This window comes from Ceratotherium simum, chromosome 2, assembly GCF_057802395.1.
Source record: "Ceratotherium simum simum isolate JZ-2026a chromosome 2, ASM5780239v1, whole genome shotgun sequence".
Taxonomy (NCBI): domain Eukaryota; kingdom Metazoa; phylum Chordata; class Mammalia; order Perissodactyla; family Rhinocerotidae; genus Ceratotherium; species Ceratotherium simum.
Genome location: NC_141901.1, coordinates 38,236,204 through 38,253,855, shown reverse-complemented (window position 1 = coordinate 38,253,855; position 17,652 = coordinate 38,236,204). Strand labels below are relative to the sequence as shown.

Sequence of the window (17,652 nt, the reverse complement as noted above, 5' to 3'; positions counted from 1 at the left end):
AGAAATATTTTGATGTACACCTGAAATTTATACAATGCTATAAATCAATGTTACTGCAATTAAAAAAAAAGAACTTGAAAAAGTGGAAAAACAAAAAGCAGAACAGAGATACTTGAAGGTAAAGTTAATGAAGTAGAAGATAGCTCTAAAGAAGTTACCCAAAAATACACAAAGGGAGATAGAAAGAAAGTATAAAAATGAGCTAAAGAGGTGTAGAGGAGAGAATAAGAAACTCCAGCATTTATCTATTTGAAAGTCTAGAAGAGAATAGCAAAGGTAATGGAGAAACACCCATCACAAAGATAATAAATGAGAGTATTCCAAACTAAAGAAAAAAATGAAGGTTCCATTTAAAGTACAACTACTCCTGAGTTGATAAATGAAAACATTTCCAATTTGGGGTCACTAGAAACAATGATGCCATGAACAGGTCTCTTCGTACCTGGAGGCCTGCATTTATGTATGCACTTGGGGGTAGAATTGCTAGATCAGATGTAGACCTGGATTGCTGTTTTATGTGCATAGTGCCATTTCAATTTACTGTGCATGGGAGGTATCCACGAACTGTAGATTTACAGACATGGTGCGGAAATCTTTGAATCTACTTATTAGATTCTCTATAGAATCTATCTAGAATCTCTCAATCTAAATTTTAGATTCTGCTATATGACCATAGCATATAGTGCAAAATTCTTCTTTGTTTAACTGTAGAACGTATAAAGAGTATATCCTAAGAGTGTGTACAACTCTTAGGCTTCTATTTTCTCCATCAATTCTTGCTGTTTTCACTGTTGCTATGTTACCCTGAATACTGTATACTGGAATAATGCAGTTTCATTTTTATGTCCACTTCCGTTCTCCCTCACAGCGTTCTCTGTCTCTGTCCCTTTCACACACACACACACACACACACACACACACACACACACTACACACTATGTTTTAGTTTTGACTCTCTTGGGAGATGAGGTTTCCCCAGTATCTCCAGGGCTGAAGCTCCTGGCTCTCCCTCATTCTAGCCTACTTTCTCCATCTTATGGTCCCCCCAACAGCATATTCAGGTGTTCTCTGGGGGTAGTATGAGGGAAGATATGTAGTACAGTGCAAAGAACATGATATTTGGGGCAAAGACACTTGCTGTATAGTCCTAGAGTCACTATTTACAAGCTAGTGAAAAGTTATTTAAAATCTCAGTATTTAAATTTTTTTCCAAGAAATAAAATGTGGATTAATACTGTCTTTCTGCCTACTTTTGAAAAATATTTGAGTGCTTAAACTGTCCCAGGGACTATTCTAGGTGCTGAAAACAGCAGTGAACAAAACTAATAAGATATCTTGTGGATATTTACCAGGATTAAGCAAGAAAATGGCTATAAAGTGCTTTGAATAGTTGCAGACATAGAAAATGTGCTTGGCAATTTTTTTGCTTAGCAGATATTTATTGAGTATACAACGTTCTAGTCAGTGTTGTAGCTACTGGGGATGTAGCATTGAGTAAGACCAGAGGAAAGAGATCAGAAAATAAAAAAGCAAAATAAATGAGTCAGTTAATCCACATATATCAGGAAGAGCAAACAAAATTACTCTAGACATCAAAGGGAAAGTTTTATTTCAGAAAATCAAACCAAGCCAGCTAATGGAATAGTAATGCTAGGAATAAAAAGAGAATTAAAAAGCACGGCCAGGAGTAAAAAGAGAACTAAGCAAATCAACATATGATGATCAGAACCCATCAGAATACAATACAGGGAGACAGGAGTTGGAAGCCAGCTGGGTAACCAGCAGACAGCAGGTGCTGCTCACTATTCTTTTCATTGGGGAGAGGGGTGGGGGTGGGGAGGTGCCAATACTAGCAAAACCTTCATGATACTTGGGCTTCTAATAACTCAACGATTCCATAACCAATTATATTTGTGACTATTTTTACTCAAATCATCCCTGATTCTTTGATTCTAGACCAACCTCACTCCCATCCAAGAAATTCCTACTCTCTTCTCTAGCTCTGAGGACCTCGGATTACAGACTTCCAAGGTTAAAAGAAACCACACTAGTCATATCACTTAACCACATCCTTAGAGTAGGAGATACAATCTCAAATGCAGCCAAGACAGAAAAGGAAGTATGCCGGACCACACATTAGAAGATGAAAATTCTAGTGCTGATTCCCAGGCATTACTGTGTGTTGCCTCTGAGAGTTCCAGGCCCTCTCTTTGATTTAGTTTCCTCATTTACAAATTAAGGATAATGATCCCCCTCTCTCACAGTTGTTATGGGGATTAAACAACATGGCATATGTGAAAGCTCTTTGTAAACCAAAAACCCTCTAGAACTGAAAGACATGATTAATCTAGAGGCATGGATTACGGCCAGTTCTGGGAAAAGTGGAAAGTACTCTGGCTGACTTCTCATGGCTTATTTTGAGACCCTGGGTAAATCACCACATTTCTGTGCTCTGGTTTTCTGGCCCCTAGTATATGAGAGCTAGTCTTGCCCTGAAAGGTTCTTTCATGATTCAATGAGTCTTTTCCCAGAAGAAAGCAGTAGAAGTTGTAATAGCTAAAAAGGTTCGGAGTCAACTGACTTTTGGACAAATGTATTTGTGTATCTCCAGGTAACCCTAACTTCTGAAGTCTAGACTGCCTGGCTGTTTGTTGTTGATAAAAAACAGTTCGTGTCTTTAAGTCTGAAAGAATGAGAGCACTTGAAAATTTTAAGATACAGATAAACTAAACAGAGCTGTTTGACTTTTTAAAGGGAGGTTGGAAATTTGAAGAATGCAAAGTTAGATATTGTACCATGATTCATATAACCACTTTTCTTTTTACTTCTGATAAGAAATTTTCACATATTGAGGTATATGGGGTAGCTATTCTGGTTTAAATCTGATTCAGCCTGAACTAAAGAAGCCTGACTTATGCCCTATCAGACATTCATTGTTTATATGCTTTAACTATTAGGATAAGGATGCATTAAAAATTATCTTAACATAAAAGAATGTACTCCTTGAAGATAAGAATGCATATTTCCTTTCCTACTGATGCCAGTATCAGTGCTCCTGAAGATGAGTTTCCTTTGCTGGACATCAGGGTCATGTTGATCTGCTAATCTGTAACTAAATGTCTCTTTGAATCTTTGATGAATGTGTATCCTGGGCATCTTTGATGTATGTTCTTTGTTCTAAAAAGGTATAAAACTTTACTGAAAACCATGTTTCTCCTGAATGTTTTCTTCCTTTGTGGAAACTGCCTTCCCAGGTTAATAGTCCTTAGCCTGGCCCAAGTAAAACTCACCTTATCTCTCTTATGTATCCAATGGTTATTGGTTATTTGTGTGACACTTCTATCCTCACAGCTTCCCTGCTCTCCAGGGCTCTACCCACTATTTGGGAAATTTTGAACCCTAATTTAATCACTTAACTCCTTATTTGTAGCAAATATAATTTTTCCATGTTATCTCAAACTGTTTTGAAGCAACATTAAGCATAATAAGTTAGGCTGGGTGTCTAATAAGATAAGGACAATCTCTAAGATCACCTCCTCCAGTGAGGGCAGAAGTGTATTCTCTCTAAGGCTCTTACTACAGCTGAGTGTAAGGGGATGGAAGCATTAATGTCGGCAGAATGGGAAGAACCAGAGGAAGGAGACATGATCCTTGAGTTCTGGCTATTCTCCATGGATTGAGGAGAGGACACAGACAAGACAGACATATGAACATTTCTAAAATTAGAAGCTCTGATATGTGCTGGGAGGAGAGGTTTACAAAGCTAGCTGGCGACAAGGAGAGGAGGTGAGGCTGACCGAATTCTTAGGCCTTTGCTCACACAGCCTGGGAGGTCTGAAAAGACTCCCCTGAGAAAGTGACCCTTGAGCTGAGATCTCAGTAGGAAATAACTAAGCATCGGAAGGGGCTGAGGGGAGGAGAGGGCCAAGAGCTTTCCAAGCAGAGAGAACCTTTGGTGAAAAGACCTTGAGCAGGAAGAAGCTTTGCATATTACTGGAAGTGAAGGCTAAAGTACAGAGCAAGTGGACTAGGGTGAGAGATGATGTTAGAAGGTAGACCATGCATAATCTTGTAGGTCATGCCAGTGACTGTGGTCTCTATCCTGAGAAAGCTATTTCAGGAGATGGGGCAAAAGGTTAGGGTGGTGGTGGAGGTGGAAATGTAGAGAAGGGGACACATTCAAGAGATATTTCCAAAGAGGTAAAATCGAGAAGAGTTGCCCATGGATTGGATAAAAGGAGTGGGGGGAGAGGGAGGTGCCAGGGTGCTGCCCAGGTTCTGACTTGCCAAAGTGGGGGCCCTTTCTCACAGTGATCTGAGGTTCTGACCACTATGTCTCATGGCTCTTATTTTCAGCGTGAGAAGTGGGGCACTGACTGTCCAGGCACATAATGTACTTGTCTCTGTTCTTTAACACAGAGGCTCATATTCAGAGAGTGAGTGGATGAGTGAGGAGCCAGAGGAGAAACTGAGCAGGCAGAGAGGCCAGGCAGAAGGAGCGAGAGGAGGAAGAGGAGAGTCCGGGGATATTCCTCCAAAAGGAGTCAGGGAAGACAGAGAAGAAGGAGGGGCGGAGGCCCGGCCAGGGTAAGGGGAGGAAGAGACAGGGACAGAGACATGAGGAAAGGGGCTGGGAACACTAAGGTGGAAGAATCTTGGGATATTAAAGCCCTAAAGACCCATAGCCAATCCAGTCCAATCCTCTCAATGTGCAACTGAGAAAATTAATTTTCATGTTTTCATTTTATTAGAAATGTGATACTTGCACTTGTAGAAATTTTGGAAGACATAAAAAAATGTAAAGCAAATTAAAATCACCCATGGTCTTTCTGCCTAGAGACATCCACTGCTAAGCCATGGACTTTCCTTCTACTTTGTTTTTTCTTTGCATTTTTAACATGGTTGGAGTTATACCATAGATACAACTGTATGTCCCGCTTTTAAAACTTAAATAATAGTTGTAAAGCTTCCCACACGCTTCGCAAACTTCAAAAAAACAAGAGATTCAGACAAGCCGGTTGTGAGCAATACTGAAGAGAGTGGCGGCGTCAGCACTCCTTGGACCCCGACCAAGGCTCTTTGCAGCTCAAATAGCTGACGGCGAGGCAGGCCACCTGACACAAGACAAACGGATCCCTAGACTGGACTGGAAGCAAACCCAGGGCAAGCCAGAGTGGGAGTTTTGCCTGTTTCTGGGCTTGGGAAAAGGCCACCAACCAGGTCAAGAGTGCAGCTGTTGAGAGACCTGCGCTGGGGAGGCGGGGATGGGGGTGGGGGAAGGAGATCGCAGGTCGGGGCCCAGTGCTCCCAGCTCCTCGAGGCTCCCACGCCCAGCGACATGAGGTGCCTGCTGTTTCTGCTGCTCTGGGGGCTCCCCCAGATTTGGAGAAGTTCTGAGGGTGAGTGGGACGAGGGCGCCGGGTTCGCGCAGGGGAGCGCGGAGAGAGGGAGCGGGGCTGGGAAAGGAAGCGACGCCTGACGGCGGGTGGAGACCGATCCGTCTCGGAAGCCGGGGAGCCGCGAGCTCGCGGGCGTGATCCGGCGCAGAACCCGCTGCTCCCGGCCTCCGGCCCCCGCCTCCGGGAGGGGGAGCGCGGCTCAGAGCTACCCGCCTCCCCGGCCCACCTGTTGTGTTTGTTTTCTTTCTCCCCTCTCCTCTCGCTCTCTGCTCTCTGGGCACTCGCTAGGCTCCTCCAATCTCCGTTCTCTCCCAGTCCCGCAAAGGAATTTCCCGTTCCGCTGCCTCCAGATCTCGTCCTTCCTCAACCGCAGCTGGGCGCGCACGGACGGCTTGGCGTGGCTCGGGGAGCTGCAGCCCTTCGTGTGGAGCAACGACTCGGACACTATCCGCTTCCTAAAGCCCTGGTCCCAGGGCAAATTCAGCGACCAGCAGTGGGAGATTTTGCAGCATCTGTTTTGGGTTTATCGAAGCAGCTTCACCAGGGACATACAGGAATTCGTCAAAATGCTGCAAATAGCCTGTGAGCTGAGGGATGGGATCCTGGGCAGCTACCCAAGGGGAGACGGTGGACGCAGAAGCCCAACTGGGAGACTCTGACCCCACCTAATAAGACTCTCTGCTCTCTCCACTCTCTTCTGATGTCTACTTCTGCCTGAGACGTCCCAGCCTCTGACTCCTCAAAATATTCCTTGTTCCCCCTGCTCCGGGTCACCCACTCCCATTCCCCTGAACTCTGGGTCCCCAGTGTAACCCACACACCAGAGTCTTCTCCTTGATCCCTTCCAATCTTTATGCCCTTCTTTGACCTCCATTCCTGCCCTCAGATCCCTTGGAGATCCAGGTGTCTGCTGGATGTGAGGTGCACCCTGGCAACACCTCAGAAAGCTTCTTCCATATAGCATTACAAGGAAGAGATATCCTGAGTTTCCAAGGAACTTCTTGGGTGCCAGCCCCATATGCCCCACAGTGGGTCAAGAAAATCAGCAAGCAGCTCAACTATGACCAAGGGACCAAGGAAGCAGTGCAGTTGCTCCTCAATGACACCTGCCCCAAATTTGTCAGAGGCCTCCTTGAGACAGGGAGGTCAGAACTGGACAAGCAAGGTGAGCCTGCCCCTCTTACCCCCTGCCACCAACTCCTGGGCTCCATCTGGATTTTTCCATTCCAGGCTTCACTTCTCTTTGAGCACTGGGGGAAGAGAGAGGAGGGGATGGGTAAGGCATGAGGGTATTTATTCATTCCACACATGTTATCTGAGCCCGCTTTGGGTTCTATGAATAGAATCAAATAAACACTGGGGTTCAAACAGGATCTTTGCTTGAGAGGGAGGATGAGAAGACAGGTTAACAATTAAAGCAGTGTTTGAAACATGGTGCACGTGTTACAGCTGAACACAGGGTGCTACAGGAGTACAGAGCAGCGGCATTTACAGGAGACAGGATCAGGGAAGGAGCATGAGTATCAGGGAAGCCTTTCCTGGAGAAGATAACACAAACAGAGTGATGTTATGAGAGACTTCATCTCCAGAGGTGGAAATATGGGACTCATGAGCCTGCTGTGAGGCCTGGAGCCTCTAAAGCAGAGCCTCACTCTAAGATCCCCCATTCCCTTGTTGGATACAGTGAAGCCTGAGGCCTGGCTGTCCAGTGGCCCTACTCCTGGGTCTGGCCATCTGCTGCTGGTGTGCCATGTTTCAGGATTCTACCCAAAGCCTGTGTGGGTGATGTGGATGCGGGGTGAGCAGGAGCAGCCGGGCACTCAGCAAGGTGACGTCCTGCCCAATGCTGATGAAACGTGGCATCTCCGAGTAACCCTGGATGTGGCAGCAGAGGAGGCGGCCGGCCTGACTTGCCGAGTGAGGCACAGCAGTCTAGGAGGCCAGGACATCATCCTCTACTGGGGTGAGAAAGACCGGGGGCCCAGCTGGAAATGGGAGGAGATGGTTCTCAAGCATAGAGGGAGGGAGTGGGGAAAGGGTGGGACTTGACACAACCAGGACAGAGCAGTTCCAAGATTAGGCGTCTCAGCAGCAGGGATGGAAGGAGGGGATGCCAGATACAGGAAGGAGGGGAATAAAGATCTGAGCTCAAAGAGGATTGAGACAGGATGTTCCACATACAAGAAAAGTAAGACTAGAAAACTCGCAGATCCCGAAGTAGGCAGCAAGTAAAGAATCTCAGGAGGATTCATGCCTCAGGAGAGGGAGCTGGGACCTTCGAATGGGAGGGTGACACCGGTAGCTGTGGTTCACTGAGTGCTTCCTGTGTGTGGGCTGAGCACTCTCATACAGCAATTCATCTAATCATCCAACTGTCGTTTGAAGCAGGTGCTACTGTTCTCATTTCATAGATGAGGAAATTGAGGCTGAGCTAGGTCAGGTAATCTACCCAGAGTCTCACTGTTAGAAATATGGAAGAGCTGGATTTAGACTCAGATCTGCCTAGCTACGAAATGCTTGCCTCTCCCGTGTATGCTGTACTGTCATGTGCTGAAGTGGACTGAATTACCAATGCCCAGACCATGAGAAAGACAAGGCATCTAAACTTCAGAGGAATAGAAGTGGGTGCTTTCAATGGGGGAGGAACTAAGAAGCACCTGGCATCCTCACCTGTGCTTAGACCAGGGGACTTGGAATAGTGAGGGATCCTGGCTTGAGAGGCATCCTGTGTTCCCCCAGCAGAGCAGAGCAGTGCTTCCGTGGGCTTGATCGCCGGGGCAATACTCGTGTCCCTCCTGATCGGTGGAGGCTTATTAACCTTCTGGTTTAAGAAGCGCTGGTAAGTCTCCCCTCTCCATCTCCTCCTTCCCTCAACCTCTTTCCCCATATCTTCTCTTCTCCCCTTTTCCTCAATGGTCTCTCCCTTTCTATTCTCTCACAGCTCCTATCAAGACATCCTGTGACTGTCCTTGCCACACTTGTCTGTCTGGAGCTCAGGACCTCAGGTTCTGAGGACTTCAGTGCTCGGGAATTGAGAGTAAAAGAAAGGACTTTGAAGAGGGGGGGAACAGTCATAAAGCAGCTCTCATCACATCCTTTTAACATTTTTATCTAAGAAGATTTAAGTTCTTTTTCCGTATACTACAAGTTTATGAGCCCAAGTGATTCTGTGAAAATGGAAGTGCACCCTCAGGTGCCTACCGAGGGCAAGCAGACAAGGGCCGTGGTGTAAGGGCATGCGTGCTCAGTGTTTGAATGATGGAATCTCCAGTCAGCTGGAAAGCACTTGTCCTGTCCAAAGGAAGCAGGTCCAACTGCTTGTCGTCAAGTATAAAGTAAGACCCTGGGTTGGCTGTAACGTACATTTTTCAAGAAAAGTGGAAGACTGGATTTTTATGTGAACATGCCTGATATTAAAATGTTGACTCAAATATTTATGAAATGTGTGGTATGAGAGACCCCAAATACACCTCTGCTGGCTGACAACAACCTAGCGGTCCCAGTTAGTGTCTCTTTTATAAAAAGTTTGTCCTGAGTGATATATTGGCAGTTTTAGGACATGGTTTCTATTGTAAATTTGGATTTATAAAAAGGGGCATTTTGGGGCCAGGCTGGTGGTGTGCTGGTTGAGTTAGTGTGCTCTGCTTCAGTGGCCCAGGGTTCATGGGTTTGGATCCAGGGTGCAGACCTACGCACTGCTCATCAAGCCATGCTGTGGTGGTATCCCACATACGAAATATAGGAAGATGGGTACAGCTGTTGACTCAGTGCTAATCTTCCTCAGCAAAAAGAAGAAGATTGGAAATGGATGTTAGCTCAGGTGCCAATCTTCCTTACCAAAAAAAAAAAAAAAGGGACATTTTCTCTTTCAGAGAAAGTTAAGTTGTAAGAAACAGAGGTGTCTCCAGCTTCTACTTGGTGTAACTTGATTAAAAGAGGAGAAATCTTAGTGTATGTGTATTTTGTAGAAAAAAGCTACTCTGGGTAGGGATATTTCTGTCAAATGGCCAGTAATTTTTTTCAGACGGGAAGAAGAGTGTCATGAAGATATCCCCCCCAAAACAGGCTCCCCTCCTTATGGCTATTAAATGAGACCATGTTCTCAGGTTGGAACCCACTTGGGCTGAACGCAGCTGGGCAGGCATGAGCTCTAGTGATGGTGGCCCAGCTCTCTGTTCTATTCTTTGCTTCGAGAGGAAAGAGCGGGAAACTTAGAGGAACAACAGACCTTCCTGATACCAAGAAATGAGAAGGCCAAGTTAAAATCATCTGTTAGCTATCAGGGAAGTAGTCTCTTGGCACTCAAGGCCCTTGAAATCCAGAAAAAGTGAGACTAAACTCTTGGAGAGTCTTTGCTTGAGAAAATTAGCATTTGGCATCTTCTATGCTGGACTAGCAGATCGAACCCAGGATGTGGGTGAAGATCCTGCTACCTTCTAAATCAATGGTTCCCAAATTGTGGCTTCCTGCGCCACAGCCTCAGCATCACCTGGGAACTTGCAAATTATTTTGGTCCCCACTCCAGACCTACTGAATGGGAAATCTTAGGAGTGGGGCCCAGTAATCTGTGTTTTCACAGGCCCTCAGGTGATTCTGATGTTTCTCTAAAGTTAAAGAACCACTGTGTAATGCCATGCAACAAATTTCTCAGAATGCTAAGTTAAGATATTGGCCTGTATTTAGTCAGAGAAGGCTTCCTGGAGGAGGACAATTTGAAGTAGGATTTAGAGAGGCAGTGTGGTGAACCAGCGAGTGCACTGGATCAGGAGACTGGAGTTCTGGCCTCTGACTTAGTTTCCTTCTGTGCCAAATGGGGATAATAATGTCTGTCTTGATTATTCTACAGATTGAATGTTTGTGTCCCTACAAAATGCATATGCTGAAAACCGAATGCCCAAGGTGATGGTATTAGGAGGTGAGGTCTTTGGGAGGTGATTAAATCATGAGGTCTGAGCTCTCATGAATGGGATTAGTGCCTTTATGAAAGAGACCCCAGACCCCCTCCACCGTGTGAAGACACAGTAAGGTGCTGTCTATGAACCGGAAGGTGGACCCTCACCAAACACCAAATCTGCTGGCACCCTGTTCTTGGACTTCCCAGCCTCCAGAACTGTGAGAAATAAATTTCTATTGATTGTAAGCCACCCAGTCTATGGTATTTTGTTATAGCAGGCTGAATGGACTAAGACAGATTATCTCCTAGACTTGTTGTGGGGAGCAAATGTGTGCAATCTACAATGCCTTCTAAATGTGGGGCCTGTCGCTGTTTTTCGCACCGCACTGACCTCAGGTTCTGCTATTCACCATAGCTTCCCAAGCAATGTCAAGTTTGTGAACAAATCCTGCTGGCCTTCCTCATTCTTAGGGCATGTGTTTTAAAGTGTCTTCTGAAATCTTTTTGGAAATGCTTCAGCATGAATTTACAGTAGCTCTGGTTCATTTTTAAGCCACTTTGATTTGTTTTGGAAATAAAGACCTATATCTACAGGAGAACCTGTCTTCTTCCTTCAAAAAAATCTCAGAAAATCCTGAGAATTCATTTTAGAATATGTTAATATTCTCTTTATGAAGATCATGTTTCTTATTGAGTGCTATGCTGATTGTCAATTTATTGCCACTCAGCTCCAAATTCATCCTTCATTATATGTTCAGTGATAATGGACTGAATTCCTCTAATCATTTCTCCTTTAAAGTAAACACAATGTTAAGCTTTTTCGGTAGAGAGCCCTGGAGAGGCACTGCAGGAGGAAGGGGCTCTCCTGCAGTTTCCAGCTACTGCATGGTGGGTGAGCAGAGTGGGTACAAAGGCATCCTGTAGGGTGCTTCCCAAGACACCTGCCCAGACATTTGGTGACCTTGCAGCCTCAGCCTGGCAATAACCTTTTCATGGCCCTCATAATATGGAAACTGGCGCTCCAAAGGCTTCCTGCCCTTCCTGGTGCCCATCTCTTCTGCAAACCCTTGCAGAGGTTAGTGTTAGTGTTTAGTAGCAACTGTGGTTAGCCCAGCTGCCACCCAGAGGTGTCCACTGAGCCCCACTCTCTCTGCAAGCCCCCACCTGAGGTCTGGAGGGTTGCTTCCAGCTTGTTCAGTGACTGCAGACAAGCTTGGGCCTGAACAAACCAGGGAACTTCTCTGCCACCCAAGGGGCTAAACTACACCTTCTCCAATGAAGTCTACACTCCAGCCTTGGGGACGGGTTACCCTTCCAAGTTTCTTCTTTCTTGGATATTCTTCTTCAGCCTTAGAGTTCCATGTAGAGTTTTCTTAGATCTTAGAGTTATTTTCCTATTACAGTTTAATAATTAAAGTTTGTCTGCTTAGTTCACTGTGTTGTTTCTCTTTCCTGATTGGACTTGAGTGGATACACATGCCTACTTTTGACTATACACAGGTATCTGAACTTTCTAAAGTTATTACTTGAATTTACTTTTGCTCATAAGTCTATGGCACAGAGTTGATCCACGTGTGGTGTAGCTCTTCCTTCAAGAGTTTGGATTTGATTCTTTGACAAAACTGTCCTCAGGAGTCGTTACCTACCCTACTTTTAATGCATTTGCTCCTCTCATTCACTGGGGCTTCCATTGTTTAGGGTGTAATTAAGAGGGGTGCTTTTAATAATTAAGTCAGGACAAATGTAAACTGGGACTGGCTCAGACAAACTTTCTGTTGATTTATTATTTTCTGTTTGTTCTGTGAAGGGCTCAACCCTGACTCTTCTGGACTCCTCCTGGGCCTGGCCTCTATTCTCAGGCCACACATATCTTTCCACTCCCATGTCCCACTCCCCAGACTCTCTTGTCCCTTTGATCTTCCTTTGTCTTCTATGCAGGAGCTTGGTTCCTGCTCTGAGATACAGTGATAGAAAAGGGTTTACCCTCTTCAAATTCTTTTACTTAACTCTGGCTGGAAATTCACAAGACTTGCATTTTTCTGTTACTGGTTTTACTGAACCATCCCTATGGGGTGCTTCCACATTTTTGTTTCCCTGGTTTTCACCCCGCAGACAAGCATCTTTGCTATTTTCTAGTGAAAAGCAGGATTATCTAGTAATGAGTCCTTCATCTTTCCTCCTCCTTGGCTCAAAGTGTGATTTTCTCTGCTCATCTTCATCTGCAGAAGAAATGCCTATCTTTGCTAAGCCAGAACATTCCATCTGGGCTTTTCTGGCATAGCTCAGTGTCTCACCATTCACAGTCTCCTTACCTTGGCCTTCTAGTGTTCACAGCCCGTTAAGTTTGAAAAACAAAAACAAAAAACCTGTTCGGACCCTGTTTTCCTTTTGAGGAACAATACTGTTTTCCCCCTTCACTGAAACCCTCTCCCACACATGATGGGTACATGGTGTTGCTGCTCCCTCACCATGCACCCTCACCTGCCATCTAACTTTTGCACCCTTGACTCTTTCTGCAGCTAATTGTTCCTGCCTGTGTTCAGACCCTCCTCTCCTCTCCCTTAGGCTGTGGCAGGATCTTTTCTTTCTCCAGTCCATGCTACATAACTTTGCAATGTTACTCTTCTTAAGCACACGTGTCATTTCTTTTCACAAATCTTCCCTGACTCTCCCTTGCCTGCCTGATAAAGGCCAGAATCCTTAGGTGGGCATTTGCAATAATTATGCTCCAGTGGCAACTTGTCTTCCACTTATTTTTCCACAGATGGTCTACTCTTTCCTGTTTACCTCCCTGCTTGTTGACATCTTACCCTTCTTCAAGATTTAGCTTCAATGAGAATTTCTCTGAGCCATTGAGAACTAATATATTTCTTTCTTGACCACACCCTCCTAAAATTTTATCTTTATTACTCAACACTCTTTTTTTGGCAAGGATATATTTACCCTGAGCTAACATCTGTTGCCAATCTTCCTCTTTTTTTTCCCTCCCCAAGCCCCAGTACATAATTGTATATTCTCGTTGTAAGTCATTCTAGTTCTTCTATGTGAGCTGCCACCACAGCATGGCAACTGACAGACAGGTGGTGTGGTTCTGACCTGGGAAGTGAACCTGGGCTGCCGAACTGGTGAGCGCTGAAATTTAACCACTAGACCATCAGGGCTGGCTCAACACTTTTTTAACATAAGGAACATAATTGAGGTATAATTTACATACAAGAAAATGCTCTTAATTTAAGTCTACAGTTCAATGAATTTTAACTAATATATACATTCATGTAACTACTTTTTTGTCTTCCTGAAAAACAGACACTTTCCATTTCCCCCGGAGATCCTCTCATCACTTTGTTAACAAGTCCCTCAACCCCTGCCCTCAGGCAACCACAGATCTGATTTCTGTCTCTATAGATTAGTTTCATCAATTTGAGAATTTTATATAAATGGAATTGTGCTTGTTTTTCACTTGACATAATGTTTTTGAGATTCATCCATGTAGTTCCGTCTATCAGTAGTTCATTCCTTTTTGTTTTTGTGTGGTATTTTCTTGTATGGACACACCACAATTATCCAGTAACCTATTGGTGAAAATTTTGCTATTTATACTTTTGGGTTGTTAGGAATAAAACTGCTATGATCATTCATGTGCAAGTCTTTTGGTGGACAAGTGTTTTTATTTATCTTGGCTAAATACCTAGGAGTGGAATTGCTCAGTTGAATAGTAAGCATGTTTAACTTTTTTTTTTATTGAGGTCATAAAATAGTTTATAACATTGTGAAATTTTAGTTGTACATTATTGTTTGTCAGTCACCATATAAATGCATCCCTTCACGCCTTGTGCCCATCCCCAACCCTCTTCCACCTGGTAACCACTAAACTGTTCTCTCTGTCTGTATGTTAGTTTATCTTCCACATTTGAGTGAAATCATGTGGTGTTTGTCTTTCTCTGTCTGGCTTATTTTGCTTAACATACCCTTGAGGTCCATTCATGTTGTTGCAAACGGGATGATTTTGTCTTTTTTATGGCTGAGTAGTATTCCATTTTATATATATATATATACACGCCACATATTCTTTTTTTTTTTTTTTTAGGCTATATTTTATTTTATTTATTTATTTATTTTTTTATTTTTTGTTTATTGCAGTAACATTGGTTTATAACATTGTAAAAATTTCAGGTGTACATCATTGTACTTCTATTTCTGCATGGACTACATCATGTTCACCACCAAAATACTAATTACAACCCATCACCACACACATGTACCGAATTATCCCTTTCACCCTCCTCCCTCCCCCCTTCCCCTCTGGTAACCACCAATCCAATCTCTGTCCCTATGTGTTTGTTTATTGTTGTTATTATCTACTACTTAATGAAGGAAATCATACGGTATTTGACCTTCTCCCTCTGACTTATTTCACTTTGCATTATACCCTCAATGTCCATCCATGTTGTCACAAATGGCTGGATTTTGTCGTTTCTTATGGCTGAGTAGTATTCCATTGTGTATATACCACATCTTCTTTATCTATTCGTCCCTTGATGGGCACTTAGGTTACTTCCACTTCTTGGCTATAGTGAATAATGCTGCAATGAACATAGGGGTGCATAAGTCCCTTTGAATGGTTGATTTCAAGTTCTTTGGACAAATACCCAGTAGTGGGATAGGTGGGTCATATGGTATTTTTTTTTTTTAATTTTTTGAGAAATCTCCATACTGTTTTCCATAGTGGCTGCACTAGTTTGCATTCCTACTAGCAGTATATGAGGGTTCCCTTTTCTCCACATCCTTTCCCACGTTTCTTATTTTTTGTCTTGGTGATTATAGCTCTTCTAATGGGTGTAAGGTGCTATCTTAGTTTTGATTTGCATTTCCTTGATGATTAGTGATGTTGAACATCTTTTCATGTGCCTATTGGCCATCTGTATATCTTCTTTGGTATAACGTCTGTTCATATGCTCTGCCCATTTTTTGATCAGGTTCTTTGTTTTTTTTGTTGTTGAGTTGTGTGAGTTCTTTATATATTTTTGAGATTAGCCTCTTGTTAGATATATTATCTGCAAGTACTTTCTTCAGGTTGGTGGGTTGTCTTTTCATTTTGTTCCTGGTTTCCTTTGCCTTGCAGAAGCTCTTTAGTCTGATGAAAGACTTGTTTATTTTTAATTTTGTTCTCCTTGTCCAAGTAAACATGGTATTCGAAAAGATCCTTCTAAGACCGATGTCAAAGAGTGTACTGCCTATGTTTTCTTCTAGGAGTTTTTGGTTTCAGTTCTTACCTTCAAATCTTTGATCCATTTTGAGTTAATTTTTGTGTATGGTGTAAGATAATTGTTTCTTTTCATTCTTTTGCATGTGGCTATCCAGTTATCCCAAAACCGTTTATTGAAGAGACTTTCCTTTCTCCATTGTATGTTCTTAGGTCCTTTGTTGAAGATTAGCTGTCCGTAGATGTGAGGTTTTATTTCTGAGCTTTCAATTCTGTTTCATTCATCTGTGTGTCTGTTTTGTACCAATACCATGTCATTTTGATTACTATAGCTTTATAGTATATTTTGAAGTCAGGGATTGTGACGCCTTCAGCTTTGTTATTTTTTCTCAGGATTGCTTTAGCTATTTGGGGTCTTTTGTTGCTCCATGTGAATTTTATGATTCTTTGTTCTATTTCCTTGAAGAATGTCATTGGGATTCTGATTGGCATTGCATGGAATCTGTGGATTGCTTTAGGTAGAATGGACATTTTAACTATATTTATTCTTCCAATGCATAAGCGTGGAATATCTTTCCATTTCTTTACATCAGCATCAGTCTCTTTCAATACTGTCCTATGGTTTTCATTGTATAGGTCTTTCACCTCCTAGGTTAAATTTATTCATAGATATTTTATTGTTTTTGTTGCAATTGTAAAGGGGATTGTATTCTTGAGTTCTCTTTCTGTTAGTTCGTTATTAGAGTATAAGAATGCCACTGAGTTTTGTGAGTTGATTTTGTACCTTGCTACTTTGCTGTAGTTGTTGATTATTTCTAATAGTTTTCTGATGGGTTTTTAGGGCTTTCTATATATAAAATCATGCGGTCTGCAAACAGTGAGAGTTTCACCTCTTCATTACCTATTTGGATTCCTTTATTTCATCTTGCCTAATTGCTCTGGCCAAAACCTCCAGTACTATGTTGAATAAGAATAGCCAGAGTGGACACCCTTGTTTTATTCCTGTTATCAGAGGGATGGCTTTCAGTTTTTCCACATTGAGTATGGTGTTGGCTGTGAGTCTGTCATATATGGCCTTTATTATGTTGAGGTTTCATCATAAATGGCTGTTGTATCTTGTCAAATGCTTTCTCTGTGTCTATTGAGATGATCATGTGGTTTTTATTCCTCATTTTGTTAATGTGGTGTATCACATTGATTGATTTGCAGCTTTTGAACCATCCCAGTGTCCCTGGTATAAATCCCACTTGATCACGGTGTATGATCCTTTTAATGTATTGCTGTAATCAGTTTGCCAATATTTTTTTGACGATTTTTGCATCTGTGTTCATCAGCAATGTTGGCATGTAATTTTCCTTCTTTATGTTGTCCTTGTCTGGCTTTGGGATCAGGGTGATGTTGGCCTCATATAATGTATTGGGAAGTGTTCTGTCTTCTTCAATTATTTGAAATAGTTTGAGAAGGATAGATATTAAATCATGAATGTTTGGTAGAATTCTCCAGAGAAGCCATCTTGTTCTGGACTTTTATATTTTTGGGGGTTTTTGATTACTGTTTCAATCTCTTTACTTGTGATTGATCTATTCAGATTCTCTATTTCTTCTTAAATCAGTTTTGGGAGGTTGTATAAGTCTAAGAATTTATCCATTTCTTCAAGATTGTCCAATTTGTTGGCATATAGTTTTTCATAGTATTCTCTTATAATCCTTTCTATTTCTGTGGTATCCATTGTAATTTCTCCTCTTTCATTTCTAATTTTATTTATTTGAGCCTTCTCTCTTTTTTCCTTAGTTTGTCTGGCTAAGCATTTGTCAATTTTGTTTAGGCTGCAAGAGCTGCTTAAAGAACCAGCTCTTAGTTTCATTGATCCTTTCTACTCCTTTTTTTTGGTTTCTATTTCATTTATTTCTGCACTAGTATTTATTATTTCCCTCCTTCTGATGACTTTGGGCTTTGTTTCTTCTTCTTTTTCTCTTTCTGGTAGGTGTAGTTTATGATTGATTATTTGAGGTTTTTCTTGTTTGTTAAGGTGGGCCTGTACTGCTATGAATTTCCCACTTAGGACCACTTTTGCTGCATCCCATAAGAGTTGGTATGGTGTATTTTCATTTTCATTTGTCTCCATAGATATATATATATATATTTTTGTGAGGAAG

The 17,652-nt window shown here is 42.7% G+C and overlaps 1 protein-coding gene across 2 annotated transcripts; it reads left to right on the top strand.

Annotated features, from left to right (window-relative positions):
* The first annotated feature begins 5,279 nt into the window (after positions 1 to 5,279).
* LOC101391302 (antigen-presenting glycoprotein CD1d) lies at positions 5,280 to 10,758 on the top strand. Of its 2 annotated transcripts, none has more exons than XM_087441186.1 (6): positions 5,280 to 5,399; positions 5,688 to 5,981; positions 6,286 to 6,564; positions 7,159 to 7,362; positions 8,142 to 8,238; positions 8,341 to 10,758. In XM_087441186.1, exons 1-6 carry the CDS (start codon positions 5,339 to 5,341, stop codon positions 8,360 to 8,362), a joined length of 957 nt encoding a protein of 318 aa, XP_087297312.1. In that variant the 5' UTR covers positions 5,280 to 5,338; the 3' UTR covers positions 8,363 to 10,758. The 2 variants fall into 2 exon arrangements, with proteins under 2 accessions (XP_087297312.1, XP_087297309.1); XM_087441183.1 differs by having other exon boundaries at positions 7,084 to 7,362.
* Positions 10,759 to 17,652: the final 6,894 nt, after the last annotated feature.

What these genes read in the sequence shown, in the direction of transcription:
- LOC101391302 (XM_087441183.1), top strand. Translation starts at nt 5,339, where the DNA reads ATGAGGTGCCTGCTGTTTCTGCTGCTCTGGGGGCTCCCCCAGATTTGG. An exon ending in CAAAATGCTGCAAATAGCCT is followed by an intron (nt 5,982 to 6,285) that starts GTGAGCTGAGGG and finishes TCCTGCCCTCAG; the next exon opens with ATCCCTTGGAGATCCAGGTG. An exon ending in GGACATCATCCTCTACTGGG is followed by an intron (nt 7,363 to 8,141) that starts GTGAGAAAGACC and finishes TTCCCCCAGCAG; the next exon opens with AGCAGAGCAGTGCTTCCGTG.